The following is an 18,612-nucleotide window of genomic DNA, read 5'->3' as shown; positions in this document are numbered from 1 at the left end:
GTCAAAACTTAGCCCTCTCGCCCCCACCGGTTCTTATTGGTCCCCGTGGTTCGTCCTCAACAGTGCCGGCAACAAATCCACCCCCGATGCATCGATCGACCATGTCTGGAGCATGATGTCCTCAAAAAGTAATATTACCAAACGCGGCACTCCCCGGCGTCGCAAGATTGCGCTGGCTTGTGAAGCTTGTCGCGATAAGAAGGTGTGTTGGAACTCCTCGTCTGCCTCGGACTATTATTGAACGCCTCACCTATAGGTACGGTGCGACGGGGAGAAGCCGATCTGTGGACCTTGTGCTCGACGATCCTATACGATCGAGCAATGTGTCTACAAAATCGAGAATGCACGTTCTGCAAGCAACGATGCGTACCTCAAGGTTCTGCATGACCGAATCCGTGAGCTGGAGGAAACATGCGCCCGCAACGGAGTCTCTGTTCCCCGAGCGTCATCCAATGAGGTTGAAGAAGGACAAAGTAGAGGGCCAAGTGCTTCTCAAGAGCCACAGCCATCATCATCCAATATACTAGATACAGAGACCAGGACTTCCGTTGCGGCAGAAGGGCTTCTTGGGTTGGGCTCGACTGTACCCTTGCCTGCCTTTCGACAGCCTTATTTAGCGGCAATTTTATCACCACCAGCTCCGCATTCACAGGCGGGTAGACCCTCCATGCAATCCAGTCAAGCAAACAGAAGACAATCCGAGCATATATATGGAACTCCACGTGAGAACTCGAGCTCTAGCAATGTCTATCCGTCACCATCGCTCAACTCACATGGAAACGTCACGGCCATGGGGGCAATTTCCGCCGGCGACGATGGGGAATGCACCGATTCTCCACGAGATCAATATTTTGGAAACTCTTCTGTAGCTTCCTTCATGCGTCTGGCCGGTGACTCTATTCCCATACGCTCCTACTTGCAGGCCCTGAAGCGCATAGAGGGTGATACACCGGGTACCTCTTATCGGCATGCAGGACTGTGGCGTGATATCAACTTTCCGACCACTGGTCTTCAGTTTGATGACTTTTCTTTACCCCCACGGCCCTTGGCTGACCACCTTTTGGAATGCTTTTGGGACCGAGTGTATTGTCTATACCCCTTCTTCCATCGTCCGAGCTTTGAACAGGCCTATGAGAACCTTTGGGGGTCCAGCAAATGGCCTAAGCCAGAGTTGCCTGAACTTAATATCGGACTCGGAGGAACTTTTGACTCCGGAAATCAGTCGATTGTGTTTCACTGCGCACTCAACGCAATTTTTAGCCTTGGGTGTCATTTCTCTGATATCCCTGCTGCCGAGAGGGAGGCTGCCGCATACTCCTTTTTCCTCCGGTCCAAACGATTTGTTGGCCTTGACCTTCTGGATACCGGCACAATCGGTGTTGTGCAAACTCTGTTGATTATTTCGCTGCTTCTTCAGAGTACCCCATATCCCAATCGCTGCTGGAATGCGATCGGGGTCGCGTGTCGGGTCGCACTAGGACTGGGCTTGCACGAAACAACGACGCAATCTTCGATAAAGCCCCTTGAAAAGGAGATTCGCCTTCGAACGTGGCACGGCTGCGTTATCATGGATATGTTAGCTTTCATAGTGAATCCCCACTTCGCATGGCCAGGCTAACCCTCTCATCTAGGATTGTGAGCATGACCTTCGGCCGACCCAGTATGACGTCCCATGTCTCGCCGGCACCTCTCCCTATCATGGCCCCACAATCTCAATCGGATGACCCATGCGAGCTCAGCAACCAGTCTTGCGATCATCAACTTGGGTATATGACATTTTATGTGTCCACGATTGAGCTATATAAGATTCTTGAGTCTATTCTGTCAGACATCTACAATGCTTGGCAAAGTCACTCGAATGTACATCGCCCTGCATCGCTTCGAGACTCGAAGCACAGCAGTCTGGATGTTATCATGGAGCTTGAAGATAAGCTATCTTCATATGAAGCTAATGTTCCCCCAGTCTTGATTTGGACAAATGGAGAAACCTCACATGGCTCTACCACTCAGCAAGGATCGCTCTTTAAGCGTCAACGCAACGTGCTTCGTGCAAGGTACTAGTCACTACATTTTTGTTTACCTCCGAGCAACTACTGACTTCTACAGATTCATTCACCTTCGCCTTCTTCTATACAGGCCTATGTTCACACAGCTCTGCTCAGACGAACGAACAGGCCTCGCACGACATACCGGGCCAGAAGCAAACAAGGCCACCCCACGACAAGAGAAGAACGTCATTTATTCCTCCATGTCCGTCAACTGCGCAGCAGCCTGTGCAAAAGCCGCCATGGAACTCGTTTCGCTCGTCTATGAGACCTATAGGACTTCGCTTACAGATGCGTGGTGGTATAATGGCTTCTGTAGGTTCTAGAATTTTCCCAAATGGAAGCACACTGACTTTCTTGTATAGATACATCAACCGCTGGCTTTGTGCTGATCATGTCTTATACCTGCCGCTCAATTCTTGATCAGGTCGATATGCATGCTGTCGATACCGCATGGCAGAGATGCGAGGAGATCCTCACCAACATGGCATCTTTTAGCTTGTCTGCACGTAATTCATTGCAATTTTTACAGGTTACACACCAGTACATCATACAGAACTACACAGGTACGTCGTCTTGACTCGCTTGCTACCTTTCTGGGCCGTCTGCTATCTACTTCATCGCTTGTTGAAACTGACATTCAACCAGTAGCAACCAGAAGTGAAGATGCCCATATATCTGCACCAACTCAGTCACAACCGCAGCAACGAAGTTCTCGGCAGAATGCACTTTCCGCTCAGCACGCGGATCTTATGTCAGAAGACGCAAGTTCCCAGGACCCTGAATCCAATAGTGCCCCTAATATCAATCCTTTCATGAGTTGGGATGAGATGGGTTTAAGTCAAGAGGAATTTGGATTCCTCGGACGATTCGATGTCCCCGATCTTGCAAGCTGGTTCTCGGAAGTCCCCGATATTCCGTGAGAGCCAGTTATGATCGAAGCACAATATGATTATGACACAGGATCTAATTATAAGGCATCAAAAAGAGTCGTATCGGCTCCGCTCCAGAATGTCCCGGACAAGGTTTCCAGTGTCTCAAAATCTGGCATCCACAAGGGATCATTCTGATCCTGGTCGATCCAAGGTGCAAGCTGCAGAGCCATTCGAACTGCATGGTCGCTATCATCTGCTGGATACGTTTGAGGCGTTGCGGCAGTTGTAGCGGCAGTCTCAGGTGCTAGCCCGGTCAGATTCGCAGAGGTGAACTTTTCACTGTTTGGCATGCCAGGCACAGCAGTATTCAAAGATGTTATGCCATGTTGAGCCGTCATGAGCTCGGCCATTCCTGCATTCCGAGCGGTCTCGTTTCCCTGTAGCTTTTCCATGGCTGCATTGACCAGTAACTCGAATGCGTCGCGATACTTTTTCACCCAGGCTGCTCTCTCGCCCATGACGAAGAGCACGGTCGAACACGCGCGGATGTCGTTGCTTATGCGAACAGACCAAACTTGGTCTGTATGTGTCCAGAGAGCGTATAGCAAAGTGATGCCCGCCATGAAGACGGTCTGCACTGCTAAGAAGGAATGTCCATATTCGAGGGTCTGGTGGAGTCGTTTATGCGATTGGCAAATCTCGCCGGCGGCTTGGAGACAAATATGATAGTAGGGGTCGGTGATGGGGAGAAGAGGGAGGAATGGTTGAATCAAGAGTCTCACTGCCCTGTTGTAATGGAGCATAGGATAGTCTAGGTCCGAGCCGCTGAATCGCTGAAGTGCTGATTCCTTCCACTGTTCGAGTTCAAGGTATAACGGATCCATTTTTAGCCGCAAAGCGGATAGAGGTCGGTCAGCACGGTAGATTTTATGCTGGATACGCGAGTCGATGCGGCGTAATTTGAAGAGATATATCGCAAAGGTCAAATTTGTCGTCTTTGTTGGATCTTGGGGAGCTGTAAGAAGCGCAGGGTCGCGTACATCATCATCCACGTCTAATGGTAGGTCGAGGTCAATGTGGCGGTCTGAAATGCTGAACGGACGTCCAAGAGACATGGACACGACTCGTTCCAGGTAGTAGACTACCCAAAATAGACGTCGTCGCATCTGAGCGGTGAATGGGTCCATATTGATCTCGTTTGCTTTGCGGTGAAGACCAAGGTCAATAGCTGTGCGCATCGCCAGTCCGATCATATACCACATTCCATGGCTTGTTGCAGTACGCAGATGATATACCACGAGAAGGACCATTGCCTCTATATTTTCGATGGACCGGGCCTCGCACATTGTAGGAACGTACTGCAAGGCGGTTGTGTAGAATCGCTAGATATTGATGAGTGATTGAGCGTATCTCTCTGGGTGTGATTATCTTACCTCTGGAGCAGTATATGCATACTTTTCACTCAGTTGGAGCATAGTAGCACCGATCGCATAAACGATATTCAATTTGAAAATAGCAAATCGATCAGACCGTGACAGATCTTCGCGCTTTATCTTCGCCAGTCTCCACCTATCCTCGTGCATCTTCCATATCTGACCTCGGTCCAAAAACGGGTACCGTGAATGGAGCCGTCTGAAATAAGTCTCGAGCATCTTCGAACCCATTTCATCAGTTGGAGGATCCACGTTGGTACGATTCCTGCAGCCGCCTCCAGCCTGACCCTGCTGAGAGGAGCCTGGCAGAGAAGCTGGAGTATTCTGAGAGCCAGTGCTTGCACAAGTATTCAGCTGTGGTTGCGTTTTTGATATAAACTGGTTCCACACGCTGCTCTGCACCATTTCTCCGAGATTTGCGGCGAGCGCCAAACCTGAGCTCGAGCCGACATAGGCAGGAGCTTCGGATGAGCTGAGAGCTAACAGGCCCACGATCTCCCCGACTGGATTGTTGTCCAGACCGGAGGTCGCTGTCTGTGGGGTTGTTTGACTCCCTTGAGGGGACCACATCGACTGTGCAACGTTGGTCCCTGCATTATGACTCGCGGATGGCTCGGACTGTCCGAGCTTTTTCTCCAGAAACGCGACTCTTTCTTCCAGGGCACGAGTGTAGCTACAATATTTATCAGCAGATAGATCTCTAGAAGCACGATTAGAGGGTTTTTGCTGTGATCAGACTGACTCATTTTGACGGTCACCATCCTCGCGCACGCTTGATTTGTCGCACGTGACCCCAGCCTTCAGGCAGTTGGAACAAGTCGGATACTTGTTGTCGCACTGGGATGAAGTCATTTAGTTAACTTATCTTGGGGAAGCGAGCGCTTGAGAGATACCTACCCTTTGCTTTCGAGTCTTGCAACGAGTGCAGGCGGTTCTCCCACGCTTCCGGGGATTATGGTCTTTGGAGGCGGGACTGGTCTGCCTGGAGGAATCCGGGCTGTGGCCGGGCGCATACATCTTGACTCATTCCAAGAGAGGATACAGCCAACTAAAACTGTCAGAAACTCCTCTAGTCCCTCAAGAAATGCGAGTAGTTGAGGGATGCATGGTGGATGGCTCCTGATGGAGAGGCTGGAGGGAGAATTGAAGGCGATGGCCCGCAGCGCCAAGACATTGGGGGGGAAGTACATACCAGATGCTACTTTATCTGCCTTCACAGCCAACTACAAGCTACTTGGTTGCTGATATTAAATTCATTGTAGTGCAGTCAAACTTGCAGGTGTTATCATCATGTTATTAAATTATTTCTTGGGTATAATTTATCTCCTTTTAGCAACAAGTTTGGTATCCAACGCCATATAATGGAGCAATGCACCTGTAATGCAAAACAATAGACTGAAAGCAAAGAAAGCAAATCCCCTACCGCCCCTGAATTTTAATTTTCACCATATGGCTTCTTCTCTTCATTGTTCACAGGCTCCGGATCAGCACGAGATGGAGGCATGGAGGGCTCCACAAGTGTCGACATAGACTGACGGTGCTCAATCGTCTTGTTATTTTCGGCCTCGGAGTTCTCATTATCCTCGGGTTGAGCTGCTTCGATATCTCTCTCAGCTTGTTCTGCCTTTCGCTTTTCCTCCTCGATCTCCTCAGGCTCCTTCGGTCGCTCCAGACCCCTGTCTCGAATGAAGACACAGGCAAGGAAACAAACGCCAATAAGCGGAACTTGCAAGATAAAGACCGCGTGAGAGGCCTTGGTGTATGCAAGGAGAATTGATGTCCACTGGGCGTCGGTCAATGTTGATCGCGACGGAAGCGAGTAGGATGAATGCGTCAGATAGGAGAATTCTGATGGGAGATTTGATCTCAAGGTAGCTTGCAAGATGGCAGCGGAGATTGCCAGACCACATGCTCCTCCCATGCAGCGGAAGAAATTGCGGTTTGAGATGGACACGGCACGCTGAGATTTGGTGCAGTGTGCTTGTAGAGCGACGAGGGTAGGCTGGAACGTGAAGCCGATTCCAATGCCAGTGATACCGACGCAGACTGCAATGACGGCCGGGTGTGTGTTGTGGTCGAAGAGCAGCATCAACCCAGCACCGCTAGGAATTGTTAGTCCTCATTCACGAAAAAGCATTACATTTTTCAAGGTCACTCACAGAGTCCAGAGGCCAAAACCTGCCCAGATTATCTCGCCGTATCGCTTGAGCCGAGAAATATACTGGCCAGAGCAGATTGAGGCAACTGACTGGCAGGCCACCATGGGTGCTGTCAAAGCAGCAGAGACAATTGGGGACCAGCCACGCGCATTTTGATAGTACAGGGGCAAGTAGTAGAGGTAAGCCTGGTAGACTGCTCCAAGGAGGAAGCTCTGCAGGAAGAGGGCGACGATCACTCTGTTCTTAAAGAATTGGACTATATTCATGTTAATAAGGTCCTAAATTCGGACAACATTGGGTAATACATACTCGGAAGCATGGGCAAGGAGGCTACCTTCCATTCAATGAAAGGGAACGCGATGAAGGAGAGACCTCCAATCACAAGCATACTAATCACCATTGGTGAATCCCATGGGAAATATGAACCACCTCCAGAAATTGGAATCAAGATGAAAATGATTCCAATCGATGATGCCAATACACCGTACCAGTCGATTCGACCAATATTCTTGCGGAACCGGTCATTTCGTGCGTTATTCGGAATCAGGAAGTATCCCACAACGGCAGATAGTGCAGCGAGAGGCGAGATCATCCAGAAGAAGCCACGCCACGTTGAGCGCATAATGAATGCAGCAGCGATAAAGGGTCCAATGATGTTTCCAACGCCTAGTGAAGCACCCAGAATGCCTTGGTACTTTCCACGTTGTTCCAAAGTGACCACATCAGAGACGATGATCATGGTTAAAGAGGTAACACCACCACCAGCGACTCCAGCCAGACCTCGAAAGACGTAGAACATGGCCGGGTTTTGAGACAAACCACAGAGTAGATCTGCGATGCACAACAAGATCAATGCAGATAGATAGACAACCTTTCGTCCGAAAATATCTGAGAGTCGGCCATAGAGCACGGTGAACATGGTATTGGCAATCAAAGACGAAGTTCCAGCCCATGAGATTGTATCTTGGGCACCAAGGTCCCGGGCAATGGTAGGCAAAGTTACACTAATTCCATTTTGATCAACGAATGTAATCACCAGTGATGTGGCTAGGCCCGTGAAAACGACCATGAGCTGCCCAAAAGGCAGGATATTTGTTTGATCGTGCAGGGCCTTTTCGGCCGCACGTTGCCGATTCATTGTTACTCTGACCCTAGCTCTGGGCTAGCTCAAATCGAACCTGGTCAGATTGAGGTTCAATAAGAAATTGACAAATGTGGGCCGGGCAAGAAGTATAGGCCGGACCTGTCAAAGGTGGGAAGAGAGCTGACTTGGCCGAAGCTTAAGTGAGGATATCCACTTCGGAGAATATTGACCTTGACGGCAATGATGGGAGCGAGGTCATCTCAAATAGCAAAAGAATCAGAAGCAATCAATGGAAGTTTTTTTCTTCATGTAGCAGTGCTCTAGTGCCATCCGGCTCATCGGCAACTAAGCCTGATTCTCGATTGGAGAGTTTCGCCGCTTTACAAAATTGGTGTCGGATATGACTCCGACGCCAAATGAAAAGTCCTTCATCTTGTCCTAATCCTTTACCGGTGGGAGGCTTTCGAAAGCAGTGTCGGCTCAATTCCGCGTCATCTTTTGCTATTATTGGCCATGGAAGTGGGTCCGCAAATTCGGAGCTCCGATCGGACAGCCGATGCATTATCGCAGGTGCGAATGTGCCTAAGATCAAGGCTTTACTGCGTCGTCTAGACGCTTTCTAAAAGAACTTAGACCATTACTTAGGTATCTGAAAATTAAGCGGTGAGGTATTTGCTTTGACAATGTGCTTCATCGCGGGGTTGCATTGATAGCCAGAAATGGCTGGGATTCGATATTTTCACCGAGCAGGATCTAGATTTCGGACCTCCCGTTCGCATTGACAATCAAGTGACATCACAGTGGAAACTTCATTCCCACAAGCTCCTCGCTCAAATGGTGTAGCTTCTCAGCAGCGTCGACATTTACCGCGTGAGGTGCGGTCTGTGCGAATTGGCAGTCGCTTAGGTAGACCGCCGAGGGATCGGAAACAGCTATAATAGATTAACAAGGGCATGATAGAAACCAACGTGCCTAAAACTCACCATTCAAAGCCGGATCAAATGCAGCCACAAGCATAGTTGCAGCGCCTTGGTCCCCTGTTTTCCAAAAGTTGCTAGTTTTGGACATGATCTCATTTCCGCTATCGTCAAGGCCTCGACTCAGACCAGTCCAGATTGCTAGATGCCATCAGTTTCAAGCGAGTCACAGTCAGTTTGAGTGGAGACTTACATCCAGGATGAACACTATACGACACAATACCGGCAGATGCCAGTTGTTGGGTCAAGTAAACGGTGAACAGAATATTAGCTGTCTTAGACTGTCCGTACGCCAACCATCCATTGTAGCCCCCAGCACTGGGACTGAACATAGGAGGCAAGCCATCGGGGGGTCTCTCATCAATAGGCACCTCCTTGCCCTCGAAGTTATAGTCATGGAAGCGAAGAGGTGACAAACGATGACCAGCACTGGTCACGTTGACGATTCGAGCCGACCCGCTTTCCGAGGATTTCGCAGCATTCTTCAACCGATCCATGAGCAGGTTGGTGAAGAGGAAATGCCCGATATGATTGGTGCCAAACTGGATCTCAATTCCTTCCTCGGTTGTCTCCTTTTCCAGTACCATCATGCCGGCATTGTTGATCAGTATGTCCACCCGATCGACTTCGCTCTGAATCTTCGATGCGGCAGCATGAATTGATTTTTGAGACGCAAGATTCAAAACCACTGCTTCGACTGAGGTTCCAGGTGACAGTTCATTCACCTTGTCGGCAACTTGTTGAACTTTGGATTCTGTGCGCGATGCCAGGAACAATTTGGCTGGTTGTTGACTTCCAATCGCTAATGCAAGAGCTTCACCCAAACTATTAGGGCCGACACCGGTGATTACCACTGAGAACAATAGTCAATATCTTTGTTTCCTCAAACCGAGGGAGAAACATCTGACTGACCATTTCTACCGCGGATTTGGTCTGCGAATGCGCTCGCAACTTCTGTTGCGGTAGTCTGTTCGTTGTACTCTGAATGCGTCGTAGCCATCTTAGCACTCTGTCACAGTTCTTTGCGAAATAATCCCAGTGTCTGTTCTCCTATTTTTCCTTAGTATGTGACTTTATTTATTATCTTCTGTCGAAACTCGAAACACTTCAGTTACAGCCCCGCAATGAAAGTCGATGTCTATCACAGCCCCACAAAGCAATCCTTCCCACCAGCTCTCTCCACGACAATTTAGCTTGTGACTTCATATCGCTAGAGACATCTAAGCGATCGCTCGTGATCATTGACATTCATACAGTAGCTGCGGGGATGCGGGGCGTCACACACTAGTTACTCGGTTTCATTAACTTGGCTCAGAGCATCCTGGGGCCCCGCAGGACTCCTCTCCACTTCCTACCCTGTGTCGCAAAGCATGGCTGGTAATTGGTGAGGGGAAACCGGCAAGCATGACCGAGCCCTCATTTGGAGACGAATTTGGTATAGTGCTCGGCAGTTGTCAATATCAGTTGTAGCCGTTCCAGCTTGGGGTTATTCCAGGGCCCATCGGAAATAAGGACCCCGATGTAGTTTTTAGATTTAAGGAAATCACTTCGTAAACATCTTTTACATCCTGTCTCACCTAACGAGGAGAACCTTTGATAGCGCAAGCATAAACTTTACAAACAGAGCAAGATGACCGTTCCTCAACCTTCGAACGGCTCAACGGCCAAACCGACGGGGATCAAGGTCGTGATTGTTGGGGCTGGTACGAGCACCCTACCTACCTTCATTCTCTCCAGCATAATAAATCTGACAAAAATCAGGATTCGGTGGACTGACGGCTGCAATTGAATGCCACCGCCAAGGGCATACAGTGGAAGTATACGAATCATTTCCAGGTAAAGCACGAGATCCCAGCCTCTACGAAGAGGCCTTTCTAACCGGGGGATGTAAATATAGAGCTCAAGGCCCTAGGCGACATTATCTCCTTCGGTCCTAATGCAGGCCGCATATATCGACGCTGGTCAAATGGAGCTATTGCGGACCGTCTGAGGCCCCTTAGCATCAACCTAGAGAATCACGGCTTCAAAATCCACAAGTGGACCGGCGAGCTTGTACACACACAACTCGCTCCACCAGCTGACCCAGATGCGCCGGTCTTCAATGGCCACCGAGGCGAGTTGCATACAGTTGTCTTCAATTATGCTAAGGATGAGCTTGGTATTCCAATTCACCTTGGACAGAGAGTCACGAAATATTTTGAGGATGAAAACCAGGCTGGAATCATTCTCGACAATGGTGAAAAGGTTTGTTTTATCTTGCTTTTTTGGTCGTCGCAAAGATAACTGATTGGTTTCTAGGTTACCGCAGATGTTGTTATTGGAGCTGATGGAGTACGGTCAAAGGCACGCGAGCTCGTTTTGGGTTACTTTGACAAGCCAAAATCGAGTGGCTATGCTGTATTCCGTGCGTGGTGAGTGAATCATAGCAAGAATTTGACACTGATCCGTAGGTTTCCTGACTGATGGTTGGAATCAGGTTCTCAAATACCGATATGATCCGTGATCCGCGAACAAAGCACTTCTGCGAAAATGGCGATACTTTTAATGGCTGGATCGGGCCTGATGTGCACTTCCTCTTCTCAACCATTAAGAACGGACAAGACTGTTGTTGGGTTTTAACTCACAAAGTATGTGACCCTTGCTTCTCATATTTACCTCAGAATCTGATTTGTGTTTCCAATTACTAGGACGAGGCCGATATCGAAGAGTCCTGGTCCTTCCCCGGCAAGCTCGAAGACGTATACAAGGTCATTGAAGGGTGGGACCCAATCTGCAAAGCCATCGTGGAGAAAACTCCTGAGGTAGTCGATTGGAAGCTTGTATACAGAGACCCACTGCCTCGATGGGTCAGCGATCATGGGCGTATCGCACTGCTTGGAGATTCAGCTCATCCTTTCCTCCCTACATCCGCCCAAGGCGCAACGCAGGCAATGGAAGATGGAGTGGTACTGGCCGTGTGTCTGAAGAGGGGTGGAAAGGCAAATATTCCAAATGCTGTCCGAGCGTATCAGGAGATCAGGTATGACCGTGTGAGAGCCGTTCAGAAGACAGGTGAAACCACTCGTGATATGTGGCATAAAGCGGACTGGGATGAGGTTGCGAAAGACCCGTCCTCTATTCAGCTCCCCCGTGAAGATTGGGTGTTCAAGTTTGATGCTGAGAAGAATGCTGAGGAGACATTTGACGAAGTGGTAAAGCGGCTGCAATGAGTTTTATCTCAGTTAAGTAGATTGGTATAGAATGAGAATTCATGAGCTTTCTTTATGATAAATTTGTTCCGAAGAGTTCGCGTTGTCATGCCTATGGCTTCCACGGCTCTACAAAAGAATTTTAGGTACAAGGTCATTGGATCATGGTATTGGTTTGACAACTGAAGCAGATTAATTCAAGCCCATACTGGTAGTACATAAATTGCGGGAAGCAAAGCACCAGCGAAGCTGATAGTTTAATTGACATGTGCTATATCGAGTTCGCTGTAACAGCTGACCCAGAAGTTACAACTCAAACTTGGCACCAGTCATGAGCCAACCTTACTTCAAGCCTTGTTCTCAATAGTCTCCGTGGTCACCTTCTCAGAATCACCGGAAGCTCTGTTCTCATTATCTTCGGCCTCGCCCCCCGCCAGATTTCCTGCAGCCTTGAGTCTCTGTTCGAGTGCAGCTGGGCCAACACACTTGTAGGACGAGAATTTGCGAGCGGGAAGGCGTTGTTCAAACTGTAGGCTCCTAGTTAGTGATGGCCTGTAACTTATTTGGGCCAGGCAAGACGTACCATTTCATCAATTTCTTCCAGAGTTCGGCCTTTAACCTCGGGAAGGTAGAAGTACATATAGGCAGCGGCGATCAAGCAGGAGGGGAACCAAATGTAACCATATCTTGGACTTTGGAAGGTGTCAGCATATTTTATTTTTCCGGAGATCGACATTAGATAACTTACCCCCAGTTCAAAGCGTCGGGGTTGATGAAATATGGCGCAGTGAAAGTGGCCAACCACTAAGTGAGAATGATTAGCGTTCTCATACACACATCAGTCAAGGACAGCAGCGTTTTACTCACAGCACCCAAGAATCCAATTGCCGCCGCAAGACCGAATGTATACGATCTCAGTCTCTGAGATGGAAGTTCTCCACCCGAGACCCAGGCATAGGTCGAGACCATACCGTTGTATGCGAAAATGAAAATAACAGATAGCCCAACGATTGCTTTACCGGTGGCCTGAGTACCTGGGTGGATGGTGTAGATAATTGCGATAATAAGTTGACTGAAACCACAGAGTATCAAACCAACTGTCAAGAAGAGTCTGCGGCGTCCAATACGAGTGATGACAGCAATATTGATGAGGATAGCTACCACGCCGAGGGCAGTGAGGATACAGCTGTTCTCGAAGGCGTTACCGACATTGGCCATTTCGAAGAAGTAAGTTCCGTAAGCTAGAATGTGGTTGTTAGTTCCTGTGTGTACATTTTGTTCGTCATCAATAGATCGCTCACCAATCATGTACATAGCTCCAGAAGCAGCCTGGGTGGCCACGGCCGCAACGGCCAGGATCGTTCGGCGTCGATCAACAGGGTTAGCAAACATATCCCACATAGATACACCATTGGCCAGATCCTGTTCCAGCTCAATGGCAGTCTGAATGTCTTCCATCTCCTTGTCCACTGCCTCCTGATCCGGCCTGAGCCAGACGAGCGCTTTGCGTGCTTCCTCCACTTTGTCGTGCTGAAGCAACCAGCGAGGAGACTCGGGGACGAAAAGCATACCAGCGCACAAGAAAGCAGGAATAATGAATACCAGTCCCAGAGGAATGATATAGCTATTCTTGCCGTCTATCTTGGCGGTAAAGTTGTCAATGATCGTCCCGAGAAGGGAGCCGAAGGAAGTCCAGAATTGGAAAGCGCCTAGCATGAGGCCACGGTAGCGGGCAGGAGAGCATTCCTGGAACACACATCAGAATTTTGGCCGAAGTCTCCCTCATTAGGGATACTGAATGTCTTTTACATACCTGGATATACAGCTGGGAGAATGTCATCAAAAAGCCGTTCCCAACTCCGATGATCAAACGGCCAGCATAGAGACCACCGATGGAGTCCGTGGTCATCATAACGATATTTGCGACATAAATCAAGAGAACCGCAAGATACAGAGACGTCTTCCGGCCGATGTAGGTTGCGATTGGTCCTGTACTCATTCCGTCAGTGTTATCCCGTATCATTTATGGCTATAGATCATACCAGCTGAGCACGATCCCGCAAAGGCACCCAACGTCATGAGGGAAGAAATCAGCTGCTGGCGCTCAGCTGAGATATTCCATCCAGTCGAAGTATTAGATGACCGCTCTCCAAAGACCTAGGGGGGTGTATTCAACGTCAGAATTGCCATCCGTAGAGTGAACACAGGCATAGAGCTCTATTGACAAGACGATACCCACCTTCAGAAATCCAACCATGGCCTGGAAACCACCGATCATAGTAAAGTCCACACCATATTGAAACGGCGACATGGAAATCAGCGAGCAAGCCGCCAATGACTTCCAATGCACCCGAAGGCCATTCTTCTCTTGGTTATCAGCCATAGTCATCAGATATGCGTGCTTTGCAGAAAGTCTCTGCCAAAAGAACACAAAAAAAGAGAAATTCTTGAGAATCAGTCAAGTGCCAGATCCGCAGACACAGCAGATCGTCGTTTTACTCCCAATGGGCCAGACTAGGGGGGCTTTTTAGCAAGAACCCCATCCTTAGAAATGCCCCCTTCATGCACCGCGTACACCTCAACACAGTCTTCCCCAGGTCTTCTGTGGGGCCATGCGGAGTTGGTTCATGTCATGACAAGTATTGATCGGTCTAGCTCGAACAACACAGGATTGACTCTCCAGCTTCCCCGTGGGGAGGAGTCATGCTTGGAGAAGGCGCAGTCTCATTGGTGCATGAGAGGACTGGGGGCGGGTGGCATTTCACCGGATCGATGAAAGTGCTGCAGACTAAGCAATGGAGAGACACTTTGCCGAGAGCTTCGGGAATTGGACACCCTGCTTCACTGCCGAATATCGCCCCTTTCGTGTTGGCAGGGTCAAGTCATTGGTGCTAGGAGGGGTTAGGAGCCTATTGATGGCGGGACTGGCCCCATGTCGTGGCGCTCATGTGGCTTTTATTATCTTCTCAAAATGGACCTATAATCTCAATGACTTTGTTGTTCTTGAGCATGATGAGAAATCCAGGTCTGAGGAGCTTTGACAAGGTCATTTTACGCGTGTGCTTTGTTGTGGGGAAGATCAGCAGTTTTTGGTGCAGGATGTGGAGAAGGTCCAAAGCGGATTCCGGGGAAGTGGAGGAAAATTATGAGCCGAGGACTTTTATGCATTGGTTTATCATATCTTGCAGTATTATTAGGTCCATTATGGGGTCAGAATACCACCTAGCAGTGGGTCATTACGAAGAGGCCCATGGTATACAAACACTGACAATTCCCACAAATCTGAGACAGAATGTCATGAATGTGATCCTCGAGTCGGTCTTCTCTTCATTTATTTCCTGAAAGACTGAGCTATCCGGCGGAAATCGTCGTTCGAGTAAGTAGAGTGATCTCTGTCTCTTCCTACTAAGAGATCATGCATGATACGTGGGTCAGTCTAGGTAGTGAGGAAGAGAAAGCAACGTGCAATAAAATCAATCAATTCAAGAATTGGCGATGGCAAGCCAGTGCAAAGCACATGAATGGTATCACATAGAAAAAAGAAGCAAGTAAGCAGTTTCCAACTGTCATGTCTCGTCGTCATCGTAACCAATCAAATCCGAATCTCCATCCATCCATTCGTCCTCCCCCAAGGGACCATATAGAAGAATAGAGGTAACTGAAACTCAAGGTTCAGTTGTTTCTAAAGTTTCAATCCTTGTCTGTTTTCAGATGTATCAACAAAGCAAAAGACGGGTAATGAAATTCCCTCAGTCAAAGCCCAGCGAATGTCTGACAATCATGCCATCAAAGGCCGCATAGGCCTCTATGAGAGGAAAAAAAAAAGGCGGAAAAAATTTCAGAGGAAGATACGAAATGAAGCGATGGAGTTAGGAGCATCGTTTTCAATGATCAGGTATTCGCCGGACCAATAGGAACCCCTAGACCTCCAGTTGCCCATGCATTGTGCATGACACGAGCGTTAAGAGCGTTGACAGAATACGCGCCGTCCTCTGAAACATCGTTGTTACTGCCATCAGGCGCATTCGGAGGTGCAGGGCCAGGGTGTCTCGGCACAGCTTGCTCAGCCATCGCATGATGAGACATATAGCCCGGTCCCGTGACATTGCCCTGGTTTGGGAAGAAGCTCTGATTCAGAGACCCGCACGTTGTACAGGTAAATTCGATCTTGAAATTGGTCAGAACCATCTGCGGAACCGCAGTATGGTCGTTTCGCGGGGGATACCCCGACGGTTTAGGATGTTCTGGTGCTGCAACGGGCAAAGGGGTACCTGTTTGGTATCCTATCCCTGGTTGTGGAACTATAGGGCGGGGGTCATTGCTCAATACAGATTGAGTGGGAGTTCCAATGGATGGTGGTTGTGGAATCTGGGGAGGTCGGACAGAATGAGCGGTTGGGGGTGGAGGTGGTAGTGGTGCAGCTACGGGGTCTGGAGACCCAGCAGGATTGACCGAAGCGTCGTCCATCAATGCGGATGGCAGATGGTCTGGTATCCAGCGAGTCTCTGAGAGATCTCGGTATGCTGGTCCAGCATCGCCCTGCGACTCAGCCAGAGACGGCCCTGGCGACTGCTGATCACCGGTGCTAAAATCCATATCCAAAGTACCGTCGCCTTGCATATCAGACTGGCGCGGTTGCAGTTTAGTCAATGCCCGTTGTGCTTGTCTCATAGAAATGTCATATCCGTGGTAGCGTTTGACGGCGTCTACCACATCCTGGCCTTTGATCCTGCTCTTCATATCGAAGAGTTTCGGAATCTCACTCAGCAAAAAGCGGACGTGCGAGGCTTCAGAGCGTGCCGGGGTCGCAGCCGGCGAATCAGCGCTTCGTCGGCAACTATGGCTATCTTGAAGGCTGGTAATATAAGTCGCGTTCTTGTTTGAACGACAAACAACACGGAAATAGCAATTGGCAGAAGATCGACAGCCAATCACCACACTCTTCTTATTGCTTCGAATGACGCGAAGCTCCCAATGCTGCCGAACAGATATACTTCGAATGACCGTTTTGAACTCCTCCAAGGACGAGAAGCGTTGGCCCGCATGGAGTCCCGAGTACATCTCCGTCATGTTGTTGGCGACAGGAAGACCGCGAGCCGCTGCAATAGAGATAGAGACGACTGAGCCACTGAGACGCTCGTCACAGCTACTCGAGCAACAAGTTCCATCAGGGTACAAGCCGCGCAGCGCGATGGTCCTGAGGTCACGAGGGGAAGGACGCGCGGGTCAAATGCGGAGCGCGGCGTAGTCTCTCAGCCGGTCATCATCGAAGTAAATAGGGGGGGGGAGGGGAGAGGCAGTTAAAGGACGAGGCTACCAAGCTTTGAGTGTCTCAACTGTCAAATGTCTGGGGAAATGGGGGAGGGGGAGAGACTTCAAGTCAGCGAGCAGGTGGATTGCGGGTCGCGGGTCTGCTGGGCACAGGAATGTCTGGGGAAAGCAGTTGCATTCTCGGGGCTGATCTTCCCAGACCGCTCGGCTTCACTTTTCTGATTCTCCCCTCACCAGATCCATCCCCTCAATAAATTGCCCTCCACGTATCGTCCTCCACAACTGAATACTCCAATCACACCTCCTACTATAGCGACCGCGATCATTTCAATCACCTCTTAGGTCCCGACATGGCCTCCTACGGGCTTTTAGGCCAGCCAGAAGAAGGTCAGATCTCGTGCCTCCTCCATGCCAACCAGCTCTCAGGACTAACATTCCAGCTGTGACAGACGCCCTCCACAAGTCGCGTCTTCTGAACGTCGAAGAAAAGCCATTCAAGCGCATCTCCAAACGTCTACTCAACCCAGACTCACTCGTCATCTCCAATTCCTCCCTTCCGCTCACTCCTCCCCCCGACGAATTCGACGCCGACACGGCCACCGGCCCAGAAGCCAAAAGGCAAAAGCGACTGGAGGAATGGCGCACCTTTCGCGAAGATGTGACACTCGACTTTGCCGCATTTGAAGGCAGCATTGCCCGAATTCAATTCCTCCTCAATAGCAACGAGGCCGAGCGCCAACGATACGCGACCGAGAAGTTGGCCATTCTGGATACGATGCAGTCGGTCCGCCAGAATACAACCGAGCTTCGCACTCAACTAGAGGAAGCACAAAGGTTGCTCGCTCTGCGCAAGAGCTACGATGACCTCGCGGATAAGATTACCAGCAACCGCCTGCTGAAGCCGCGGGAGGACCAACAAGCAAATCTGCAGAAACTGCAAATGGAGATTACCGAGTTGGAGAAGGAGAGCAAGGACTATGCGACGACGTGGGCAGACCGGAGAGAACAGTTCGGTCGGATTGTGGAGGAAGGAATGCAGCTCCGTCGCTTGATTCGTGATGAAAAGGAAGAAGTCGAGCGACGGGAAGGCATGCAGGAGGGCGAAGATGGCGATGAGGGTGATGCTACTTCAAAGGGAAAACCCAGCGCTGCCAACAGCCCTCTCCCCGAGGGCGAGAGCATGACCCCCTCGCAACATAGCCAGGACGAGAGTAGCCGGTTACAAGTTGAAAAGGCCTCCGGTGCAACGGGAGCCGCTTCTCCACTTCGACAGGCCATCAGCGCAGATGGAGACAAAGGTTCGACGGATCGAGAAGATACCAATATGGTGGACGAGGGCGAGATCACAGCCGAGGATGCAGGAGAACAATCCGATGAGCTAGAGGAAGGGGAAGAGCTGCCGGACGAGAGAATGGATATCTCGTGAGGATGATCTACGCATGTACATTACTACTGGCTCCGGAGTTTTACGGTCTCGGTCTGGCGGCGTTCCGTTGGGGGGGAAATTCTAGAATACATTCATTCGATCATTCGATAAGCTGGGTATTAATTTTTCATGGCTTAGACTTGAATCAAAAATG

General features: G+C 49.7%; 8 protein-coding genes across 8 annotated transcripts; 3 read left to right on the top strand and 5 right to left on the bottom strand.

Moving 5' to 3' along the window:
• Positions 1–115: 115 nt before the first annotated feature.
• N7496_008644 (Zn(II)2Cys6 transcription factor) lies at positions 116–2,968 on the top strand (the record flags this gene model as incomplete). Its single annotated transcript, XM_056701563.1, has 6 exons — positions 116–202; positions 257–1,575; positions 1,632–2,054; positions 2,137–2,360; positions 2,411–2,611; positions 2,694–2,968. The coding sequence occupies 6 exons, from the start codon at positions 116–118 to the stop codon at positions 2,966–2,968; spliced, it is 2,529 nt and encodes an 842-aa protein (XP_056553626.1).
• Positions 2,969–3,015: 47 nt separating this feature from the next.
• On the bottom strand, positions 3,016–5,370 carry N7496_008643 (putative C6 transcription factor; the record flags this gene model as incomplete). Its single annotated transcript, XM_056701562.1, has 4 exons — positions 3,016–4,302; positions 4,354–5,026; positions 5,096–5,190; positions 5,251–5,370. The coding sequence occupies 4 exons, from the start codon at positions 5,368–5,370 to the stop codon at positions 3,016–3,018; spliced, it is 2,175 nt and encodes a 724-aa protein (XP_056553625.1).
• Positions 5,371–5,788: 418 nt separating this feature from the next.
• Positions 5,789–7,650, bottom strand: N7496_008642 (putative MFS transporter; the record flags this gene model as incomplete). The annotated part of the gene is made up of 3 exons (XM_056701561.1): positions 5,789–6,455; positions 6,513–6,768; positions 6,822–7,650. The coding sequence occupies 3 exons, from the start codon at positions 7,648–7,650 to the stop codon at positions 5,789–5,791; spliced, it is 1,752 nt and encodes a 583-aa protein (XP_056553624.1).
• Positions 7,651–8,391: 741 nt separating this feature from the next.
• Positions 8,392–9,573, bottom strand: N7496_008641 (Short-chain dehydrogenase; the record flags this gene model as incomplete). Its single annotated transcript, XM_056701560.1, has 4 exons — positions 8,392–8,528; positions 8,580–8,714; positions 8,767–9,426; positions 9,486–9,573. The coding sequence occupies 4 exons, from the start codon at positions 9,571–9,573 to the stop codon at positions 8,392–8,394; spliced, it is 1,020 nt and encodes a 339-aa protein (XP_056553623.1).
• A 630-nt stretch (positions 9,574–10,203) lies between these two features.
• On the top strand, positions 10,204–11,782 carry N7496_008640 (uncharacterized protein; the record flags this gene model as incomplete). The annotated part of the gene is made up of 6 exons (XM_056701559.1): positions 10,204–10,276; positions 10,335–10,409; positions 10,471–10,817; positions 10,872–10,984; positions 11,050–11,200; positions 11,261–11,782. The coding sequence occupies 6 exons, from the start codon at positions 10,204–10,206 to the stop codon at positions 11,780–11,782; spliced, it is 1,281 nt and encodes a 426-aa protein (XP_056553622.1).
• Positions 11,783–12,108: 326 nt separating this feature from the next.
• On the bottom strand, positions 12,109–14,150 carry N7496_008639 (Maltose permease; the record flags this gene model as incomplete). Its single annotated transcript, XM_056701558.1, has 8 exons — positions 12,109–12,288; positions 12,345–12,453; positions 12,510–12,565; positions 12,629–13,002; positions 13,063–13,507; positions 13,575–13,750; positions 13,804–13,918; positions 14,001–14,150. 8 exons carry the CDS (start codon positions 14,148–14,150, stop codon positions 12,109–12,111), a joined length of 1,605 nt encoding a protein of 534 aa, XP_056553621.1.
• Positions 14,151–15,652: 1,502 nt separating this feature from the next.
• N7496_008638 (uncharacterized protein) lies at positions 15,653–16,831 on the bottom strand (the record flags this gene model as incomplete). Its single annotated transcript, XM_056701557.1, has 1 exon — positions 15,653–16,831. The coding sequence occupies one exon, from the start codon at positions 16,829–16,831 to the stop codon at positions 15,653–15,655; it is 1,179 nt and encodes a 392-aa protein (XP_056553620.1).
• Positions 16,832–17,382: 551 nt separating this feature from the next.
• Positions 17,383–18,458, top strand: N7496_008637 (uncharacterized protein; the record flags this gene model as incomplete). Its single annotated transcript, XM_056701556.1, has 2 exons — positions 17,383–17,419; positions 17,482–18,458. 2 exons carry the CDS (start codon positions 17,383–17,385, stop codon positions 18,456–18,458), a joined length of 1,014 nt encoding a protein of 337 aa, XP_056553619.1.
• Positions 18,459–18,612: the final 154 nt, after the last annotated feature.

This window comes from Penicillium cataractarum, assembly GCF_028827025.1.
Source record: "Penicillium cataractarum strain IBT 29864 chromosome Unknown utg000007l, whole genome shotgun sequence".
In the NCBI taxonomy this organism is placed as follows: domain Eukaryota; kingdom Fungi; phylum Ascomycota; class Eurotiomycetes; order Eurotiales; family Aspergillaceae; genus Penicillium; species Penicillium cataractarum.
Note: the sequence above shows the minus strand (reverse complement) of the source record. Positions and strands in the feature narration are given on the sequence as shown.